Here is an 18,294-nt window from a genome sequence, read left to right as displayed (position 1 = left end):
TTTTTTTTTTTTTTTTTTTTAACACCCCCCCTCGTTCCCCTTCCCCAGTTTTCAGTTTTTTATTTTGTGTACTTGGTTTCCACACTCTATCAAGAAATAATGTGCAAGGTAAGGAGAGGAGAATGGTAGATAATAATCTGTTCTTCATTAATTTGTCATAAACTGGAACCAGTTTTAACTAAAACTTGATTTGACAGACATTTGAAAAAGTGTGGAAATCAGTGATCAAAGCATGTTGCTGGACTTGAGCACTTCAGTCTGCAGTTGCGTACTGTTGGATAAAAGCTCACGGCTCTTAACTAGAAAATTTCTGAGCACAGTCTATATTTTAAACCAAATGGAAAACTGAATTACGGCATGACTGCGGTCACACACTGGCAGTAAAATTCCACGGTATGGGAGTATTAGAACAATATCATTGACTGGTTTTATGTCATATTGAGAACTTTGAAGCACAGTCTGTAAGACTCCATACTTACTGATGACACAGGCATCATTCAAGTGATAGTAATTGTGCCAGTAGTAGTTTATAGGTTAATTCCTGCAGATGGATCTAGTGTCAACTGTTTCCATATTACCTAAAAATCCTAATCTGCTGCAGTTTATCTCAGCTCAGTGATATTTTTCTGAATATAAACAAACAGGTGTCTGTGCTCATCTTGCCACCCATCAAGTCAGCATTGTAGTACACACATTGCCTGCCTCATGAGGTTTGAAGATTTGTTATTTAAATGCTCTCATGACATTCTTCAAATTAAAACGTGTACTAACATGATATTATATACCACACGCTTCCTACCAGCTCTGGGACCTAGAGCTGGATGTAGCAGTGGAAGAATCAAAGGTTTGTTGGTATGCATGGTTGTGTGGCCAAACTCTTGTGATGTAAAAACATCTGAGAAGAGCCGTGCTGTGTCATGTCATGAGTTGGTCTTTCTTGTTTGACATGGGCCAGCAGCAGGGACCAGGGAAAAGCAGAAGAAATGCTTACAAGTGTAAGGGAAGACTCTCTGCCAGGGCTGACAGTCCCCTGGCTGTCTGCTATGTAAGATTGCCTGGAGCTGGGTGCACCTGTACTGCTGTGGCTGGTATCTCTTCATCCAGGTCCCTGCTAATTGGTCTCTTGATAGTTCTAGACCCACTTGTTCTTTTGTCATGAGGGATAGTGAGTAATCATTGTTTGCTTGGTCCAGTGTGATTCATGTTTGGATGAATTGGAGCAGAGAGGATAAGTTTCTCTATAATCTCTGGAGCCATAGAACAGCCTGTTCAGTGCGTCTTCATATACAAACTGTTCTGCTGTCCCATTGCTTGCCTCTGTATCTTTTCTTGTTACAATATGTGTTTTCTGAAAGGTGATGATCAAATTGAAAAAAAAACTTGAGAAGGTACAACATGATGGCACAATTGCATTTTCTGTTTCATTCACTATCCCCTTCCTCAGAATGGCTGGGGTTTTTTTCCTTTTTGAATGGAATGGATTGGTTTCCTTTAAAGATGAGACCATTTGAGACAGCGTTTGCAGGGAACTGTCGAGGCTTGCAGTATTATTAGGATTGTAAAACTCAAACACATGGAAGGTAAGCATGCCAGAATTAAGATTTGCTGTGCTGTTTTTTTCAGAACTCTTGTGTAACTATATTCAGATGCTTCTTTTGATTAAATTACAAGAATTTCTTTTAACAGGGGACATCTGCCTCATTCAGTTCACACAGTGGATGCAGCTCATTAAAGAAGAGCTATTTAATATTTTATTTTCCTCTTCATTACTCTGTCCCTTATTTACTGGATGACATTCAAATCCTGTTGTAAAGATGCCATTGCTAATTCCCCTCTAAGCTTTACAGTGATGCCCATTACTATAGTTTCTGAATGCTTCATGGGTATTAATTGAACTTACTTTTCAAAATTCTTTGTGAGAAGAGATGTCTTTGGCCCTCTTCAGATTAAGAACAAAGGTAGAGATAAATTATGTTCTAATCATTTATTGTGCTTATTTTGGCCATCTCATACTTGGAATTGTGCCCAGCATTGTTAATATTTTATATATTCAAAGGATAACCTCAGTTGACTTCAGCTGCTTTAGGAAGATTTCAGCTCAGAGATACAGTTGGGCCTTGGAATCAAGCAAGGCCTTTGAAAAATTAAAATTAGCAACAACAAATGAAAAATTGTCATTAACAGATATGGCAGTAGTCATATTGGAGTGCTCCAGCAAGTGCAAAGTAAGAATTCAGTTTGCCAAGTCAGTGCTGACTGTAAGGCCGTTTTTCCTCTTCTGCCAGCCTGAGCCTCTTTTGCTTCTGACCTCTTTAGCTCTTGCAGGAGAAGTTGTAGCACAGTATAGGACCTGTGCCTGTACAGATCTACAGAAAAAGGCACCTGTGTATAATCTTGTAATTAGACTGCCTTAGGCCATAGGCACAAAGTGAACTAGACTGACATTTTTCATATGATGTGTGTACTGCATACCTATGCATGCTGAAATACATGGGGAAAATTACAGCTAATGACATGGAAATTAATTTATTAAGAGCAAGATGGATACTTTCAATGTCTGTCATATTGAACAAAATAAATGTATGCCCATTTTACTCACTGCCTTCACAAAAGATGATGTCCTTCCCATACTTGGCAAGACTCAACCAGTTCTTTCAGGATGAGCTAGATCTGTTAGAAGTAAATCATGCGTGGTATAATCCCAGTTCAATTGACTGCAATGTAATTGTATCTGTTTAATGTAATGGACGCTTGGCCTGTTTTTAAATTCAATTGTGGGACTCATGCACTTAACCATTTTGGCATTTCGTCTTAAAACTCCCTTTTGAAATAGATAAGAGCTTGCTTTACTATGGTTTTTAATTATAAATAAAAGACAGGCTCAGATTATCGTAACTGTAGGGGCATACTGCTAACACAACACAATACACCTTCTGTCTTGGGAAGTGCCTTTCATCAAAAGATTTCAAAGCAGCTCAAAAAGTCAATTTGTACTAATTTGCTCTAAAGTTCTTTTCCCTTATATGTTTCACACAAAACGAAATATCTTAAACTATTAGTGCATTTTAGTGCAATTGTGAACTGTGCTAACAAAAATATATTTCTGCTTTAAAGAAAAGCATGTCTTACCTGACTGGTTATTCATTTCTATTGTTCAGACCACATTTATAATGCAATTTTGTTTGCCCTCAAGGTCATTCATCTTTGTAAATGTATAACTCTATGACATAGTTCTGAAATCTTGGTGTTACTGCTGAACAGTGCTGTCACTTTTTGGTAAGGCATAGGAAGTAAAGAAAAGGCATAGCTGACTCTAAAATGAAAATGTAAGCATTTTTCAACAGGAAATCATTTTACAGAAATTATTTGAGAAGTAATTGGTTTCCTTGCCATCAATTCTAATTTAGTATTGGGAAAAAAGATCATACTTTTAAACTGTGTATTGCTCTGCAAGCAGAACTGAGTTTAAATGTGTGTGCCTTTATAGGTGAGCGAATGCTAATGAAAATGCATTTTTGTGTGGCCAAACTATTTTTTTTTCTTTTTATAGGAGTGCTTCTGGGAAAATAAATTGCTTGCTTATGGGTTCCCACGTTTTTAAGTCTTGAACCATGTTCTTTGCAATCAAATATTTCAGAATCCTTGTTTGATAAATGTGGGATAAGTTAAAAGATGTTTGGTAGACTAGAAGGGCATTACTGGATTTGGTATAGTACTTACCATGGTCAGGCCTTAGATAATTCTTTTTTTGTCTCAGAAATAGAGCTACTGTTAGTTATATGCACTTCATGAAATTCCAGATGATCAATATGTTTGTTCCAGTCCTACTGCTCTTTCCATATTAAGATTTGTTAGTTTTCTGCTTTTTTGCAAAGTACTTAGGAGGACAAATGCACATTTGATGTAAATGTAAGTACAAATATATATACACACACTGTTTCAATATATACACATACATAAGGAACATTAGTCAGTTCAGTGGTGTTTTTTTAATTTTCAAAAGATTTTTTTAACTTTTCAAGTTTTTACAGTGTTGTGGTGAGAGCTAATTTAAAATCTGCCATCCTTTAGAGATATGGATTAAATGGCTAGGCTAAGATCTTCTAAATCCCCAGACCTGAGTTTGGTGCTGAGCAACTTATCTGTATGTTTCACTGAAGTCATTATCTATTTTTCAAATACTAAATTATTTAACTTGTGCAAATTAGTGTTTTTCCTAGATAAAATGAATAAAGGTTTTTGTTCACAGTGGGAGTTTGATGTTTGTGAATGGCATAACTCAAACTCCACTTAAATCACTGCAAAAGTTTTAAATGGCTTCAGTCATGACTGAGTAGAACAAAGAACCAGCTAGCAGCAGTGAATTCTTCTGGGGTTTGGGAAACAAAATGCACAAAGATGACAGTTATCTAAAAAAGCTTTTGACTACAGAACAGGATATGAGTTGGGCAGCATAAGCCTGCTGCTTCCAGCCATTCTGCCCAGCTGCGTGTGTTGCAGTTCTAGACTATTTATTTGCTGTATGGTTATTCTGACAGGTGAAGGCTTCGTATGACTCAGGTCCGTGTTTTCAAAGAGAGTTCTCAATACGTTGAGATAGTTTTATATTAGAATGTTAAGTTTTTAGGGAGAATTTTAAGGTGGTATGTATAGATAGCATTGCATTTTTTTAGTCCTTGTGTTTTAATGTGGACAAGTTTGGTGGCATAGAGACAAGCTTGCTACTCTTCAAAGAGTTTGCATAGGCAGCTCACTACAGTTAGTTTAAATTCCAGGCAAGAGTTTGCTATGAGAATTAGGAATATTTTCTTCTATTTGGTATTTTGATGAGGAATGTCATGTTTTGTTATTCCTTACAATCAATCTGTAGCAACAGACTTCAGAAACCAGAATGTTTTCCTAGTGTGTGCCAGTATTTTCTTCGCACACTGGCCTTTCTTTATTTCCTCCCATTCATCCAGGTTTTTAGAGTTTTCATGGTTTTCAGTAGATCAGTAAGGGGGAAATGTCTGATTCTTCAACTGACAGGATTTCTGCTGTCTCCATGATGCCATTCCTTGCAGCTGTGGCAGTTTGCAGGGTGTTGTTGAGCGTGCCTCGCAGTGTGATCCTGCTGATGTGATCCTTCCCTTGCTCTGAACAGGCTGTCTCCTGGCTCTGATGTCTACGTCACTGTTTCATCCATCGCCTTAGCAAGATCGCAGCAGTGCCGTAACTCTCCAAGCAACTTATCCTCCTCGAGTGAGACTGGCTCTACTGGAGGCACATACAGACAAAAATCTATGCCAGAAGGGTAGGCACCAGACTTTTTACATATTCTGTTTTGGCAGATTTTTTGTACTCTCTTCCATTTGTCGTAATGTATACTCAAGGAGTGCTTACGCAGGCTCCCATCAGCTGTTGTTTACATGCATTAAACCATGTCTGTTTTCAAATTTCACTGTCATGCTTCTTGAAAACTCCAGTTTTAAAAAATCCCTTGCTTCCGCTTTTACCTTGCAGCCTAACCGCTCTCTCTGATCCTAGTCTACAGCTGCTCAGGTTACTGCACAGAGGGACCTTTAAATACTTAAAAAACCTTCGTTAAAAGTGCTGGTTTCATCTGGCAAATTGCTTCCTTTCACAGGTTTACATTCTAAAATAAAAGAAGTAATAGCTTTGGGACTTTGCAGTCAGTTAATAGTTGAAGCAAAGTAGTATTGAGTGCAACTAAGACTTAGATGTATAGGCACAAAAGTGCTAATTAATCCACAGCTAGCTTCTTTTTCACATATTCACAGTCATTCTGTCTTAAGGCTTCCAACTTTCCAGAAATCTTCAAACTCTCTGAAGTGTCAATGTAAGGGGCAGCTTGCAGAGGAAGAAGTTAAATCTGTATCGTTTTCAGAGAGCACCGAAAGGACCAATAAATCAAAGATCTCCAAGTAGAGAAAAAGATAATTGGCAGCAGAAGAGCTATCTACTGCTTTCCAGATTACTTCCTATAGAGAAGATAAAGGGGCAAAACTGCTGATAGTTCACACTGCAAAGCTTCTCTCTGAAGTATTCTTGAGTACTTTGCAGGTCATTGTGTGTAATTCATTTTGGCTTGTGTCTTTTATAAAGTAGAAATATCTTTTTCTGTTTTAAAAAATATATTAGTAGTAGTATTAAATGTTGTTGTCAGGAATTGCTTAGTACAAGGCACTGTCTTTTGCCTTTAGGTCCTCTGTGTCTGTCCAGAGAACACTGTTCTGGGCATGTGTTTGAAAAAGTACTGCTTCTTGCTCCACAGCACTGAAGATTTGTCCTCCCTGTCCTTCCTGCAGCTCAGTTTGAGGTGTTATGAAGAGTCGATCTCTTCTCTGCCACACACCTTCATGAAGGCTTTGGTTTGTGACACTACCAGGCCTGTTCTGGTCATTGTTTAAGTTTGTGCTTAAGTCCTACTGACATTAGGAGATTTGCTCTTAAACTTGTTAAACTTAGCTCTAAGGAAACACTAGATACAGGTGTGTCCAGGGCTCTGCAGCTGGAAAAAGGCACTTAACCTCTTTGTCCTCTGTAGACTTTCTGGCTCATTCACATCATGCCAGCAGCATTTCTGTGTTACCTTGAGTTCTGATGAGCAGCTTGTGCTCCCTATATCGTCTGCTCTTTTCCAACTACGTCATTTGCACTACAAAAAAGGCATTGCTGCCATATGTCTTTAGACCATCACAACCATAACTGCTTGAGTAAGAAAGGATTTTCAGACACACTTGAAGGTTTGTTTTGAATTGTCCTCAGAGCACACCAGCACCCATCCCAATCCTTTTCCATCTTTTAAGTTAATTCTACACATATGTTCGCTACAGCATTCTTCAAGCATTTTGCAATTTCAGCAAAGAGATGTGTCCTAGAAACCTTGACTATACAGTCATTTTGGGGTTGAAGTTTTAATTCAGTGAAAGGAAAAACAGTTTAAATGGAATAATGGAAGAAATAATTAATAGTGAACTTTGCATGTTCTTTATTGAATGCTCTTTAAAAACCCCCCAGTTGCTTAACTCCAATTATTTTACTATTATGTTCTATTCCTTTAAGAAAAGCAGTTTGCCTCTCATACTGTCCTTGTACACGTGAATCGTATTTACTCAGGACTTCCCAAGCATCTTCTACCCGGCTAAATGGAAAGCATGAAAAAGGCAATTGTGAAGGAATATTTTCCTTGCCTCAATAAACGATTCAATGTCTGTCAACAAAAACCATGGCAATTCCATGTGCATCTTCTGCTGACATTGGTCTGAAAGAGCAGGTTCAGGGCAGCTAAGTAGTGATGTTTGGTGTCCCAGGTAGGGCTGGTCAGCATTACCCTGGATATGTTGTTAAAATAGGGGAGACAGATTGTAACATTCAGCTGCTAAGATGTTAGAATGATGGGCTGGAGTAAGGGCCAAGGGGGAGCCATGTCCTGAAGGTAATCTTCCAGAGATGAAGTTCCAGTGTGCTCTAGGTATGCCAGTCCCTGAGATTTCCCAGTGTAGGAAATCTCAACCTCACCATTTGTGTAGATGTTTCTTTCTTGTTACACAGTGTGACAGATTTGGAAAGTTTGTGAAATTTAACTGACCAGAAGAATGGGTGAGTCCAGCCCCTGTCAGACATTGGTGCGAACACTAATTGCTGCCTCTAGATTATTGATCCATATCCTAAGCTGGGTGTAGGCAAAACCTTCACTGCCTTCAAGAATATCCAGATTGATCTTGGTGGGTATATGTGTGTTCTGGGTACTTATGCTGTGTTTGCGTGTTCGCTATTGCATCTACAGTAAATGGTTGTAGAATGTAAAATTTAATCCAAAACCACCAAAATAGTAAGTTTCTTCTTATGACAGATAAAAGCGTATATTTAAACAATTTCACTGTTCTTTTAATCCAAGTTGATTTCTCCTTCCTTTTCTTTCTTGGGTTCATTCCTTCATACCCTAATGGGCTGTATATTTAAGCAGTGTAGAATAGAACACCAGTTTCATTTAATATTTCTGCTTTTAAATAGATTACTTCATGAAAAAAAAATCTAAACACATTTTTTGCAGCTCAGTTAGTGGAGCAGTGATTTTAATAAAATAAAATTAGAAACATGGTGATTTTGTATACTTCTAACCTCATAAAAAAGATCCTGCATCATAAAATATGCCAGATGGAAGATTGACAGCTTATATACGTATGAACGTTATGGAGGTTAGGTTAGAGCACATCACAAGAGAAAGAAAAATATTGATGTGGTGCAATTGCAATTTCATTGCACCAAGATTTGTTTGGGGCTTGGCTTTCTCTTTTAGATGCCAGCTTCTAGTTATTTTATCATGAAAATACGTTCTTCCGATGGGAGTTTACAAATCTTAAAAGTTAGACCATAGATCAGTGTTTAAGAAGTCAATCACCTTTGAAATGCTGTGTTTAGACTTTTTATACATGTCTTGAATTGGTATTGAATTCATCATGTTTAATTTAGGTATTTGATGAGGTGAAATCCTACTTAGTCTGTGTGAATACAAAAGGAAAAACACTACTCTCTTTGCATAATTTCAGTGTAAATTGTTTATATTCAGAAGGCAGATATATACAGGTTTTACTCACTTTTTTTAATTCATCAAAATGTATGCTGGCTATATCAGGGAGCGGTCAACAAAAGGGAAGTATGGTCATGTTAGGGTGAATTTTTAGAAGGCCAAAATTTCAATATGTGCAGCATGTTCCAGGCATGTTCCAGCTTGTCTTTGAGGATGGGAGTGGGATTTTGTTGTTCTGAGTCATATAATGTTGCTGTGATGGGTTCATTTGAGTTAACAAGCGTGTGAACTTCAAGTGGGATAATCACATTGAACTTGTTCTGACAGCTGGGAAGGTGTCTCACGTTGGAGGTTGTGTGAGGCAATCTGTAGCTAGTAGAGTGAGTAGACAGCACAGTTGGGGTATTTTATTTTCTGTCATTTTATTTGACATTACAGCTAGAGAAACTCATCAATATATAGATGATATATCAGTTTGTAATTTTGTGTGTTATGCTGTGCATGTAGAGTTTGAGGATTTTCTTTTTCCTTCAGGGTATGTCTGATTTTAAAAAAAAATCTCAGAAATGCATTATTCTTGATGAATTCTTTATCATTGATCTGCTATTTCTGAACCCAGCTATAATTCTTACAGACTTAAAAGTGATTTATATGTAATTCAGAACTGTAGATTTAAAGTTTAACAGCCTTTTAGGCATATAAGGCATGTAGACTTTGGTGTGGCACAGAGACACTGTGTGTCTCCTTTGTCATTAGCTTGTTCTCCTTGAGTTTACTCTGTTGATCTTTCTGAAATCCATCTGACTAATCTGGCAGGATTTACAAAGTCCATTGAACAGTGTTTTCATTTTGCTCTGTATGCTTTCTTTTGCAGCAATTGGTGTATGTCTCACTACTTTCTTACAGCTATATTTAGTTTGCGCTAATCCCCTTAAATTATTTTATGATCAAAGAACTTAATAATTTACGGAATTTATAACCCCCCAGGATTTGGGAATCCATAATCAATAGTCAACTTTATAGAGGCTTATTTAAAATATTTGGCAGCGTTAATATTGTCCCAAACAAATTTATGATGTTGGCATATATGTCTGCATGACCCAGAGGTATGACCTTACTACACTCTTGGTTAGAACCCAGGGAAGCAGCTGAGATGCATGGGATTGTCCTAACAAACTTTCTGATGCTTTCTTTGAGTAGTTTGAGGTAGTGCTTTTGAGGTAGTTGAAAGGATCTGATCTTTACCCTATAAACAGGCCCCATTTCCCTATGTGGTTTTTATCCAGCCCTTTACATTTTACTCACTGTGGTGAATTTTCTATAACCAAGTCTGGTCACCTTTTCATGTAAACTTCTGTGTAAATAAAACCTCATAATTTTATTTCTTGATGTTTTGATCTAGTTTTTTTCTATTGTATCATTGTAACCAGCTGTTCTCGATCAAAGATGCTCATTAAATTAATGTATATTGTAATCTGATGCATTAAAGCTGATAAATGGGTCTGCAGACCTACCACAAAAATGTAATGGTAAAGCATTATAAATCGCTCAAGCATTTGTGCTATGCATTGATCTGCCCTGTTGTTTGACACTGGCTTCTTAAAAGTGCCTTTTTTTTTTTTCTTTTTTTGTCTTATGTGAGATTTATGTATATTTAACATCATTATCTGCTTTGTGTTTTGGGGAGAACAGGTTTGGAATTAGCCGTAGATCCCCTGCTTCCATTGACAGGCAGAACACGCAGTCAGATGCGGGCGGCAGCGGCAAATCCACGCCCAGCTGGCAGAGGAGCGAGGACAGCATCGCTGACCAGATGGGTACGTACGGAGCTCTGCACGGGGAGCGAGCGCTGCTCACCACAAGGTGACTTTGGCAATACCTCTCCTGGCAGGCTGATCCCTCTTAAGTGCAGTGTTTTCAGCGGCTTTGAAAGTTAACCTTGTTCATCAGGATGAATAATTAGGTCTGGAGCATGCATTGAAACTTCTGCAGTCTGCTTCCTTGAGACCTATGAGTATCATCTGAGGAAGAACTGATTTCATTTCCTTATTTGATTGTGGGATTAAATCTGCCTTAATGCTCTTACCTTGAAACACTCTGTCCTTTTGTAAGTGGTTGGGCAGACACACTTATTAATTTGTCTTGCTGTTGAGGACTTGTTTGACCTTACCTACTCTCCCGAGTGGCTTGGCTTAGTTTAATTTTTGCTTAGTTTGTCTAAAGTGCTTGTGATGCTTCCTTTCAAATGGTGCTATATAAATGCAAATTGATTGTTTGATCATTGAAGCTATAAAAATACCATGTATAAAATGGAAAAACGCCAATTAAAGTTTAAATAGTGAAGTAAATCTATAGGTAGGTAATCACCTTCCACAAACATACATTTTCATTGCACGTGGCAATTAAGCTGTCAGCTGAGGGAACATATTAACTACATGAAACAGTGAGGTACTGAGAATTTATATTGTTAGGCCTTCATTGTAAATTCTTGCACATAGACTTTTTGCTACGGCTATGGCTTGACTTGAAAGGATTACCAGTAAGACTGACACCTGTAAAAATGTCCTATCTACAGACAGCATTTGTCCAACGTGATGACCCTGGCCAAGGTTGCTAGATTGTGTTTTTCTAACTTCTTTTACCCTAGATTAAACAATTCCATACATTTTTATTGCATCACTGTACAAATGTACTAGTGTTCAAGATAGAATACACTTCAGTGAGATAAAGAATTTAAGGCATATGCCGCCAGCCTCTGGTTCTGAAGATGTTCTTGGTTCACACACCTTAACTTCAGTAAGCTGTGCCTTGTTATCAAAGCCATCTGTCAGTCCCTCCCTCATAACTCCCCCCATTCTTCTCAATAAAAAACTGATTTTACTGATCTGCAGTTCTTGTTTTGACAGAACAATTTTAATCGCTTGTGTTTTGAAACTGTGTGACGGTAACGACACGTAAAAATGATCTTTTGCTCAGCATTACTTTTGCAGATCAACAGTTGGGTGTTGGTGCTGGCACTGAGTGGAGCTGCCAGCAAGTTCTGTTCCGCAGTGTCAGGTGTCAACATATTAGCAAAATAAATCAGGCCAGAAAGAACAGGAAAAGTTGCGTGGCAGGAGAGATGGCTCCGGCATTTGGCAAAGGATGAGAAACACACATTGACATAAAATCCCTGTGTTTTATCTCTCGTGTATTGTCCTTCATTCATAGAGTTGGAAGCTGCATCTCCATTTGGAGACTTTATTGCCAATCTGGTGAATCTAGGTGAAAGTTTGGTTTGATGACAAATAAGTACATTTCCACTTGGGATAATCTGTCTCAAGGTAAAGAAGGCTTTAGGTGTAGTGAATCCACACATTGACACCTTCCTGGTGTATCCTTCACTACAGAATACCTTTGTTCTTTGTTCACCAACACTGCTTGCTACCACTTGCCAGGGGAAATCAAGTTTGATGATGATATTGCTGGTATCATCATTATTATTCTTTAAAAAACTCAGAACTTTTATTTGTTTTTTAAAGAGCTCATAATGCTGCAGATCAAGATGAATAAACTGTAGCTGTGTTGGAGAAAACACTGCTGTTTACCATGGGTATTGTTAAGTACTTGATTTTTGTAAGCATGTATTCTACTTAAGAGGAGCATTTTTAGAAGTGCAGATTGTATGTAGAAGTACGTGTAAAAACTCATAACTGAGAGAGATTATTTTAAAATACTGGCCTTGAACTCTGAGAAGACAATTACCTACCTAACAGGCTGTGTCTGAACACCCTCTAGACCTCCACAGTTATCTCCTAGGAAAATAATAAGTTTTATTGGCAAAGTGCACTCCTCTGAGTGTCCAGTAAATGAGTGATTTGAATTCCATTCACTTTTGTCAGGTTTAGTTTAATAAGTATTCTTTTTGTACATCTATGCAGTTTCCACATTCACAGCCAGCAATGTTTAAGATGATAATATGTCAAGGGATTTTTTTTGCTATCTCTTCAATTAGAAAATGTTTATTTCACTCAACTTTGATAAGAAATACGTGTAGTATTTTCCCCAGTTGTACTGGGGAAAACGGCTTCATTTAAGTGATCACTGTAGACTTTTGCTATTGTCTGGCCTTGCATAGAATGCCATTTAAGGAAATGTGGGTCTTCGGTCTTTTAAATCTCTTGTCAGCAGGTATCGCGCATTTAGAGATCCAATGTCAATACCCTGTGAAAACGAACTGTTTCAATGTTCTGATGTAGTGCTGTTTGGCAGTGGGGACGTGATACCATTCAGGTTGTCCTAACAAAAGTCAGGATGGTGGCAGCTGGTTTTTGACAAAGCCTTAATGATTTATGCCAGGCAGGAATGGGCCCCCACTTCCTCACCTGTGTTTTGTCACAATATGTCCATTTTTGGCTAATGGTAGTATTGGAAAAATTGCAATGTAAAATCAGGTTACATGTTTTCTTAGCTTATAGGACTGCTCCCTTCAGTCCATGGTTGTGTGCTGTGTTGCAGAGCCAACGTGCCATCTCCCAGCAGTCTCAAAAGTATTGCCGTCCTTCAGAGAGAGCCCCAGTGGAAGACTAATGAGACAGGATCCCGTGGTACACTTGTCTCCAAATAAGCAGGGTCATGTAAGTTATCCTAAAAAAGGAATTATTTAATGTCTCGCTTTTGCTCCACAAGCTCTTGATATCAGAAGTGTTGTTCAAAGTTATATTTAGAGTGTCCATTAAAAAAGGGAAGGAAAAAAAATCCCGTTCCCTACGCGAACATGGAGGAAGCAGTAGAGCAGGCCTGTTGTTGCCTAAATCCTACAGCACAACATATTGAAATATTTATTAGTTAATAAAGATTTGCTGCCAGTTGAACAGCAACCTCTTGTCTGTTATCTTGTGGGAAGTAAAGGATTTGTGAAAATTTGCAAAGCTATTCCTAGACCTCACATGTAAGTCTTAGAGTTTAACTAATACATTTTCTAATGCAATGCCCAGAAAGCTGCTGCTTTGAGACAGAATAGTGATTTTGGTTTTGTATTTTTTCCATTTTCATAACGTACCTTAGCCACTGTTGGAAGTCTGTTTGAAAGGTCTCCTGGAATCCTGCTGAAAAACCTACTTGTTTTATTTGTTTTGAAATTCTAAACAGTAAATTCTGCCTTTCTGTCTCTGCAGAGTTAACTATTCATGCTTTTGTGGAGACTGTCACTTCCCAATTTACATACAGAGAGATAGATAAATACAGTAATGTTCATGAATTTAAAATGTCTTGAAAATTATTGAAGTCACTGTAAAAAAAGAAGCACCCTTTAAGCTTTAAATTACTCAATAAGCTGTATCAGTTGTTTTTTTATTTGTGCAACAAGCTAAAATATAGAGTTGTGTTGCATGATGTTACTGAAAGTATTACTTGCATTTATTGAGATGTGAGAAAGTCTTTAATTGGTTCCAAGTCTTTAATTTGCTCCTGCTTGCCAGCATTATTCTTTCAATGCAATTGGCAGTGTTGCTTTTAGATTATTAATTCATAACAACGCATACTTATTACTTTAAAAAGATAACACCAAAGAAACCCAAACAGTAACACACCTGTCTTCATATTCTTAGAAGCACAGACTAGATTTTAAATTTAGATTGACCTGTTTTTCATGAGATTGATTTGACTGGATAGTGATGTAATACATAACTCATTAGCTTGAGTGCAAAGTGCGACACTGGAGTTATTAATGCTTGCATTATTCTGGTTTAGTCATTGTTAAAGTAAATCTTTATTATGTGGACAGATGGATGGGGGAGTGATGAAGTTCTTAATGAAGAAAAGTAACTTTAATTGGAGATAACTAGGAGTCCAGATCATATTCCCCCATTTTCCTGTCAATTCTTGCTTTAGTATATTAAAAAACATGGATGCTGATGATTTCTTGTTCTCAATATGCATCTGTTCTCTATTTCGTTCCCTTCTGAAAACAGAAGCAGTGTCTGTTTTTTTTATATTTGTCTGTCTGTTCAATCAAATAGGAAACTTTTAAGTCTCCTTTCCATCAATTCCCTTTTTCCCAGGCCATGTGGTCATCCAACAGATCTGTTCCCTACTGCTTCAGTTCTGATTCTGTAGATGATCAGAACTTAGATAACTTCCATAGAATTCAAATGGTTATAAATACCTCATTTATTGCTACTAAGCAATAAATGTATGACAAGAAATTCTTCTTGAAATGGGATATTCCACCACTTTGAAATTGAGGACATCCAGTTTTTTTGTGACAGTGGGCTGTAACCAAGGACAGGACATACAAACCAGGCAGGCACTGGTATGCCCTTATGGGATAGTTTAAAAGCATTACATTAAAGCTTCTTTTCATGCAATTCTGCTTGTTGGAAAACAATTTCACATTAGTTAAATGGTGTTTCACTGGTCGTTTGCAAAGGACACTCCTGCTGAGGAGGAAAGACACCCTACTGCCCGGAGGAGGAAGAGCAGTGGTTATGTTCTTCTTCGACTTTTTGATGGGCAATTGGATTACTAAAATAACGTGCACTTTCTGTGGATTGGTTGTTTCATGTTCTAAAACGTGCAGTCTTAAAATTAGAGTATTTTTCATTATCATAGTTACAAACCAAGTCAAAGTCTCCATAGCTTAGCCAATTTCGTTGGACTGAGCTGATGAGCAGAACTATGCTTGAAAGGAACCACCACAAGGTATTTTTTGACAAAATACAAATAACTCAGGCTTTTCTGGCTTCCAAATCCATACGAAAAGTTTTTTTATGTGCACTCAGAACAGAGGATGTGCATTGTGTTGGAATTAAATTTTTAGAGCTTATTAGTCTCCTCTGTGTATCTATGCAATACCTCCAGGTAGGAGAGCTCCTATTATGCAGTGGTGGCTTTTGTAACCTTTATTTCCTCCTCTCCATTGCCATAATTTTGTTACTCTGTAGTCTGACAGCCACTATTCCAGCCATTCCAGCAGCAATACACTCTCCAGCAATGCCTCCAGTGCTCACAGCGATGAGAAATGGTATGACAGTGGAGAGCGCACGGAATCGGATCTGAACAGCTACAACTACCTTCAAGGGACTTCAGCTGATAGTGGCATAGATACCACTTCCTACGGACCCAGCCATGGCAGCACTGCCTCCCTGGGAGCGGCGACATCTCCCCGGACAGGGCTGACCAAGGAGAAGGTGGCACCGCTGTGGCACAGCTCCAGCGAAGTGGTCTCCATTGCAGACAGGACATTAGAAAAGGACAGCCACATGGACCGGAAAGCTGAATCTTCACTCAGCCTGGATATTCACAGCAAGAGTCAGCCAGCCTCCAACCCTCTCACAAGGGAGAACAGTGCTTACAGTCTAAGTGATGCTGTCTCACATACAAGGTAGTTTTCACCTCTTGTATGATTGGCTCCCCCACACTCATTTTCCCATTCTCACTCCCTAACCTATCAAAAGTGAGAAATGAATGTTGAAGAGAGAGTGTTCTACTTACGTTAATCAATATTTTGAAAAATTTCACTGTGCAGAATGCTTGAAAATTAAGACCACCTTAAGTCTTCACATCTGCTCCTGCTTATAGTATTAAAAGTCTTTAAGAGCATGTTCTGTACTAAACTGCTGCTCCTAAACTATCCGTAAGACAGACATGTCTGATGTATTTATGGGGAATATCTTGCAACAACTGCAGTTCATGTGTGGATCAGAAAGGAGATCAGTCCATGTTATTAATGAACAGTTTGATATGGGGTTCATTTTTAGTCTTGCAAGTACCCATTTTAGATGTTTTGCGTTTTTGCCCCTGGTCTTTGTTTAGAAATCTGCTCGCAGTTGGTATGATCAATACTGAGAGCAAGTTGCTTGGGAGTGCTAGCATGTAGATCTTAGTCTCATTCTGCTGCAAGCTTGTGGGTATGACACATTACCGTCACCTTCCCTCTCCCCTCAGTTTTGCCACCTGTAAAATTGGCAATATCAAGTATGTGTGTAATGTGCTTGAACACCTCAAATGGAAGATACCCACTTTACAAGTCAATCAGTGCTGCTAGAAGCAGAAAATGTTTTAGACCATTTTCCTAACCCATTTTCCAAGAAGTATTCAGTGTACTTTTGAAAAATATTCCTACTCTGTCATACTAGCAACAAGAGAAAAAACATAGGTCTTTCAGGGAAAGATGTGGGATCATCATAGTTTGTTGGCCTTGTGGAGCCTGACTGTTGCATTTTTATTCTTAAGGCATGTCTGTTTTGAGAGTGTAGCTAAAATACCTGCAGACTGAAAGTCCAAAGCAATTTCTGATAATTGTCTCGAACAAAGCTACTGTGCAAGACTAGATGTTTATGAGAACAGTTTGCTAACTCCTCATACAGTAGTTGTAAATAAGGAGTTGTCATAGAGACTGCAGTGGTCTCCATGTACTTTGTTATGGTGATTCTGACTTAAGTAATCCATTAATGGTGGTCCCACTGTGGTTTACTGCATCTCTTCATTGGCCATTTTTGGCACCAAAGCTCACACTTGGTTGATAGAAATCCCACCCAAGGTGTTTGAGGCTGGTGTGTTTCCAGTAGCTGTGCATGCATGAAGGACTTGAGCAAGTCTGGAGAAAATATTCTGCAGAGGGACTTACTTAGACTCCTGGCATATTAGCATATTACCCTTTCTTGAAGATAAAAAGTCTATGTAATGGTTGTCTACATTGTTACACCTTTTATTCTATGATAAGTTTGTGTATATGCATTTTTTAACATTGAGTAGAATTTACCAAGTGTCCTGCAGTACTTGTCTGAATGTAACTGGCAATGACATTAAATGTTGAGATTCTTACACAAAATGCTGATTGCAATAAAGTCAGCAGCATTTTCATCTGGAAGGATTTTTTCTGAAGCGACTTAAAGAATCCTGGAAAATGTATGTAACTCTTGGAAGCTTTATCGTGAAGCCTAATGGAATGGCATCTTTGTACATCTGAGGTTCTGGTTTCTCCTTTGAGCACCAAATAGGGTTAGTTCAGTAGAAAAACTGAGAAAATTTTATAGAAAGCAACACTTAGCAGGGCAGGCACACCCTGACAGCTCTCATCTTCCATGGATATACTTTGCAACTTGACTGCAAACTGAAGTCTAGGTTGTTGTCTCATTATTTATTGTATTATAACATTGTGTCTTCAGTTGGCTTGGATTAATTGGTACAGTGTTTCTCTGATGGTATTGGAATTGCTCTCTGCTAGTAATTTTGGGGCTGTCACTGAAATTTCCAGATAAAGGTTTCCTGGCCTTTATTCTGGAGAAAACAGTTGAGGTTTCTTTTTGCCAAGTTTCATTTAAAACTCAGATGTTAATAATGCAACTCTTCACAACAAGGAGTAGTAGCAGTTTATAGAACACATGGGGCATGATACTTGAGAAATGCAGCAATGCTTGCACATACATCATTTCTTGTGGTGGATTAAAACCAGACTTACTCATGTTCCTTCTTTATTATTTCTTATTTTTGAAGACCAGAGCATCTGTTTGATGCCTCACAATAAAACAAAGGCATAGTCTGGGATAAAATACTTTGATTTTGTTTCCTGTGGCATCTTCAGTTGGTGGTTGCACACTGAACAGCAGTAGAACCCTGGGTCATCCAGCTGTTTGCTCCCAACTCTCTTTGCTTCCTCTGTGGAGGCACAACAGCTTGGAAGTGGAGGCTGGTTAAACTGGCACTTCCAAAAGACAAGCGCAGATTATGGAGATTATTATGAAGATGCCTGCTTCAAGAAGGTGAAGGAGGGGAGACAA

General features: G+C 38.3%; 1 protein-coding gene across 7 annotated transcripts in view; it reads left to right on the top strand.

Moving 5' to 3' along the window:
* Positions 1 to 18,294, top strand: part of SIPA1L1 (signal induced proliferation associated 1 like 1) — a 206,277-nt gene that overhangs the window by 171,273 nt on the left and 16,710 nt on the right. For all 7 annotated transcript variants that reach the window (XM_042048147.1, XM_042048146.1, XM_042048142.1 and 4 more), the window contains 4 exons: positions 5,144 to 5,293; positions 10,226 to 10,350; positions 13,031 to 13,149; positions 15,457 to 15,896. In XM_042048147.1, the coding sequence (XP_041904081.1) occupies positions 5,144 to 5,293; positions 10,226 to 10,350; positions 13,031 to 13,149; positions 15,457 to 15,896 (834 nt within the window). The remainder of the gene's footprint in view (positions 1 to 5,143; positions 5,294 to 10,225; positions 10,351 to 13,030; positions 13,150 to 15,456; positions 15,897 to 18,294) is intronic.

This window comes from Corvus kubaryi, unplaced genomic scaffold (genome assembly GCF_017639235.1).
Source record: "Corvus kubaryi isolate FWS band 111438036 unplaced genomic scaffold, C.kubaryi_AGA036_p1.0 66, whole genome shotgun sequence".
NCBI classification, from domain to species: domain Eukaryota; kingdom Metazoa; phylum Chordata; class Aves; order Passeriformes; family Corvidae; genus Corvus; species Corvus kubaryi.
This window is presented reverse-complemented; position numbering and strand designations above follow the sequence as displayed.